The sequence below is a fragment of the Pezoporus wallicus genome, unplaced genomic scaffold, assembly GCF_028554395.1.
Source record: "Pezoporus wallicus isolate ANWC-B61680 ecotype Strahan unplaced genomic scaffold, APGP_CSIRO_Pwel_v1 contig_3847, whole genome shotgun sequence".
Lineage (NCBI taxonomy): Eukaryota > Metazoa > Chordata > Aves > Psittaciformes > Psittacidae > Pezoporus > Pezoporus wallicus.
Window position 1 is genome coordinate 3,559,529 of NW_026639842.1, and position 4,340 is coordinate 3,563,868.

General features: G+C 53.6%; 1 protein-coding gene across 1 annotated transcript; it reads right to left on the minus strand.

Annotated features, from left to right (window-relative positions):
• Window positions 1–678: 678 nt before the first annotated feature.
• On the minus strand, window positions 679–3,351 carry HTR5A (5-hydroxytryptamine receptor 5A). The gene is made up of 2 exons (XM_057416476.1): window positions 2,441–3,351; window positions 679–1,520 (listed from the first exon to the last, which is right to left on the minus strand). Exons 1-2 carry the CDS (start codon window positions 3,176–3,178, stop codon window positions 1,188–1,190), a joined length of 1,071 nt encoding a protein of 356 aa, XP_057272459.1. The 5' UTR covers window positions 3,179–3,351; the 3' UTR covers window positions 679–1,187.
• Window positions 3,352–4,340: the final 989 nt, after the last annotated feature.

The window sequence follows — 4,340 nt, forward strand, 5'->3', positions numbered from 1 at the left end:
TCTGACACGAAAACGTGTCATTCTGATTCCTGTCTCATGTTTTTCTCCACCATTTCAATTCTGGTCTGATTTCAGCGGCTGCCCCATACAACCCACAGCTAAAACTAATGCTTTTCTTTATCTGAAGGCCTGTCAGTCTTCTAGCAGTGCAGCATAGAGTGCATAATTCTAATTCTAAGAGTGAAATGGCAACTACTATAATTATGTTGGCAACATGGAAAGGCAGGAAGGCAACAGAGCAATAATGACCACACAGGACTGGAGCCTTTGGTTTCAAGAAGACCTGAATTGCACTCAGAAATAGTAAAACACAGCTCCTCATTGACAGGCAATTGGAAATACACTCCCTGAATCCCCTGCAATTACCGGAAACTTGCCCCAAAGCTGCTCAAAATACATTTATGGTTTAAAATGGGAAGCAACAGACACAAAGATTAACATTTATGGCTGGTATTTCTGAAAGTAAAGGTCTGAGGCAGATGCTCACACGTAGCAGTCAGAGAACCAGAGGTGGATTTCCCATGCATTCTCTCTCATTCCAGGGTACACCATGCATTAAGCTTCCACAATAAATAATTTAAAAGACCCCAACTTGCTACACAGAATACCAATAGCAAATAGCACAATTCGCTGTTGATATAGCATGTGAGAAAAGGCATTGTACTTAGAGTCTGCTCTTAACCATTACTGAGGGTTTTATTTCCCCAAACAAACACTTAACAATCTCTAAAAGTGAAAGACAGTCTTTTCATCCAACCCATAAAATACCTAGTTTTATAGATAATCACAAAATCTCTTGACATTAAAGGGTCCCAGCTTTGCACATGGGACAAAGTTGTTAATGCTGTGAGAGACCGGCAGCAGCCAAATCAGTTTCAAATATGACTCCTTGCCAGCAGACTCCTCTGCAGGGTTACTGTCACCAAACAGAACGTCATTAGGAAAGGGCACTGGAGGGAGAATGCCATGCTGCTGGCCAGAGAAACTCTACATGCTGTTTGCAGTTAAAATAGCAGCTGACTTAGCAGGGGGATGGAGAGTCTGCGTAGGAACCAGGACTGTTGCTGGGACGTATGACCCATGGGGATTCACCTCAGTACCTGTGGCTTTGATCTTCCTCAAGAATTTGATAGGATTCATTGAGAGTTGAAATGATCTTCCTGGGACAGCAGGAAAGCTTTTTCTGCTCAGTGCTGCCTAAAGAATAGGTTCCTGAAGGCATTGTTGTAGTTTTTGTTGAAAGCAGTATAGATGAGTGGATTAAAAAAGGAATTTGAATAGCCTAGCCATAGAAAAATACTCTTCCAAATGGGTGGGATGTCACATGAGCAGAGGGGGTTGATGAGCTCCGTGATGAAGAAGGGGATCCAGCAGAGCACAAAGACCCCAATAAGGATGCCCACCATGAGGGCAGCTTTCTTTTCCTTCTGCTCTCTCCACGTGTCTCCCTCCGTCTGGAACGTAACAGTGGCATGACGGACAGTGAAGACCATCTGCGGCTGCTGGGCAGCTTCTTTTACCTGCCAAACACAAACAAAAGTTGCACCATATGTGCTTCAGTTAGCTGATCCCCCACAGCAGGTACACAACCAAGCGACGCAGGTGATGACCAGAGCTCACTGGGAAACACAGGCTATCTACGTCATGCTCCAATTGAGGGGAGAGTGGCTGTATGACCCTCTTCTGGGTAATGGAGGCTATTTTTAGGTGAGGCTAGACTGAAGAGCCTAGTGAGGTATGGGCACATAGAACTGCTCACATGGCATTGCAATAAGATAATTTCCCCATCTACAATCTGATCAGTACAACAGGCACACGCCCACATGCCATGCACAAGTCTCCTTGCTTTCTCTGAACCCATTAAGAGTCCTTGGGAGGAAAGGCAAGAAGATGAGCATACATTTCCTCCTTCTCCCCAAGAAGACTTTGCAGTGCACAGTCACCGTGCTTGGGATGAACTGACATGATGCAGCCACGATTAGGAAGGATGCACAAGGACGTTCTGCACGGGTAAATTCAGAGCCTCCCCACAGCCACAGATGCTTGCCAGGGGATTGTCCCTAGTGGAGACAGGATCCCAGCACTGACACCCCCACATGGCTCCCCATGGGAGGAAGGCTGACCCCTCACTCCTGCTCCCGAGCACTGATTCAGCATTCCACAGAGGGACGGCTGTGAGTCACTGCACACCCACGTGGAGCTCAGGCTCACAATCTGCCCAAAGTTGCTTTAGCTACACCTTGCTGGGGACTTGGAAGGAGTCAGAAAACTGGGCTTGCAAGCTTTGCAGTCAGCTTTCCCTTTAAAGCCTCCAGGATTCACAGGGCTTTGATGGGATGCTGTTCACTTGCACACTTTAGCACTAAGTTTCCCCCTCCACTGCAAGGGCTTGTCTGATACCAGGAGTTGACTAGAGCAAAAAGCAACCAAGCTGACCTACCTCCAGGCCTTCTCGTGTAATGGGGGTGATAGAGTTGTTCTTCCGAGACCCGATTCGAAACTTGGCAGCCTTGTAGATCTTCCAGTACACAAAAAGCACTACACAGAGGGGCAGGTAGAAGGCGCCAAAGGTGGAGAAAATGGTGTAAGAAGGCTCCTGGCTGACCTGGCACTCCTCATTGTTCTCCGAGTAAGTCTCTCCCCAGCCAAAGAGCAGTGGGGCCAAGGAGATGAAGGCAGAAAGTGCCCAGGTGAGGGCAATCATGATATTGGAGATGCGGCGCCGGACGCGGAGCGTGTACTCTAGATGACGAGTGATGGACCAGTAGCGGTCAAGGGCGATGGCTGTGACATTCCAGATGCTGGCGGTGCAGCACAGCACATCGAAGGAGATCCACACCTGGCAGAGCAACCGGCCCAGCCGCCACCGCCGCCCCGACAACTCATGCACCAAGCTGAGGGGCATGACCAGGGCGGCCACCATCACGTCGGAGATGGCCATGGAGGCCACCAGGTTGTGGGGCACCCGGTGGAAAGTGCGCACCCGGAGGATGGTGGCCAGGACCAGCCCGTTCCAGAGGAACGTGGCCACCACCAGCATGGCCAACAGGGTGAGGACCAACACGCTGAATACAGAGAGGTGCGCCCGGTCCCCGTCCGGACCGGCGGAGTTCCCGCTCCGGTTGCCGGCGTCCGGGGTCGTATCGGCAAAGCAGCTGAGGTTGAGAGGGCGCTCCATGCTGGGGGCTCCGGGGCGCGGAAGGGAAGGAAAAGGGGAGGGACACCCTACCGCGGGCGCGGAGGGTCCCCGTCTGCCCCGAGCGGCGCCGGGCGCGGCGGCTGGTGGTTGCCCGCCGCAGGGGTCTTCATCCCCGGGAGGAAGCGCCCTGCGTCAGCCGCCGGCTGACAGCACCCCCGGCCCGCCCCGGCGCGCCGGTCCCGGCGGCGGGAGGCGGTGGCTCCGCGGGCGCGGCTCGGTGCGCGGCTCCGGGGCGGCGCGGGGCGGCGCTGGCGGCGACGGAGCCCGCGCGGAGGAGCGGCTGGCCCTGCGGAGGAGTCGGGCAGGTGAGTCCCCCCGCCGTGCGCGGGTGCTGGGCGAGCAGCCTCTCGGTGCGGGTCGTGCTTAGTCATGTCAGTGCGCGGAGCGTCCCTTAGAGCCAGCGCGGGGAGAAGCAGAACCGGCAGCCACTGCCCGCACCGTGCGAGGCGCAGCCTCGGCTTTGTCTGAGCCGCTGCTCCCCCGGGTGGCTTCCCTCCATGGGGAGTATTCCGTGTCAGGCGCGGAAAGTTAGGATCCCTGCGAAATTGTAGCGGGGCTCTTCGGGAAATGTGTTAGGGAGGTGACACGGGAATTGTGTAGCTCCCATGTCGGCTGGAGTCTGTGCCCAGCTAAGCCGTCAGTAATCGCAGTTACTCTGTGCAGGGGGGATGTGGCAAGGGATCATTTCTTTGAGAACTTCTGCTCCGGCATTTCATGACTTGTTAGCAATTGGCGGGGCTTTTATTAGAAATAATCTATCCGTTAGCTGTTGTTACTAATTGTTAAATTAACGACATTAACGGCTAATGAAACGTTTGAGCAAGTCACTTGGGTTTTATCACTACGCTTGTGATGAGAAGTGCAATTCTCGGCCTCCTAGCAGAAGGCAGGATTTAAACCCACCGAGCAGGTTTCCCTGGGCACCAGCTCCATACAGCCAGGGTTAGCCTTAAAGCCTCTGACGGTGTGCCGGCAGAGATGTGCCGGTGCTGGCACCCAGCTTCTCCAGGTGGTGCTGGGATAACGGGTCCCGAGAGCTTTTGGATCGGAGCTGACCCATGATGTGAGAACCCGGCAGGCACTAACATGAGTCTCACAGTCTGCATCTCCCGGGGGGAGACGGAAAGAAAGGCATCAATGT

Bases quoted from the DNA above. Each gene is read 5' to 3' on its own strand.
- HTR5A (XM_057416476.1), bottom strand. From the start codon at position 3,178: ATGGAGCGCCCTCTCAACCTCAGCTGCTTTGCCGATACGACCCCGGAC. The intron at 1,521-2,440 runs GTAGGTCAGCTT...TGTGTTTGGCAG, and splicing joins TTACACGAGAAGGCCTGGAG to GTAAAAGAAGCTGCCCAGCA.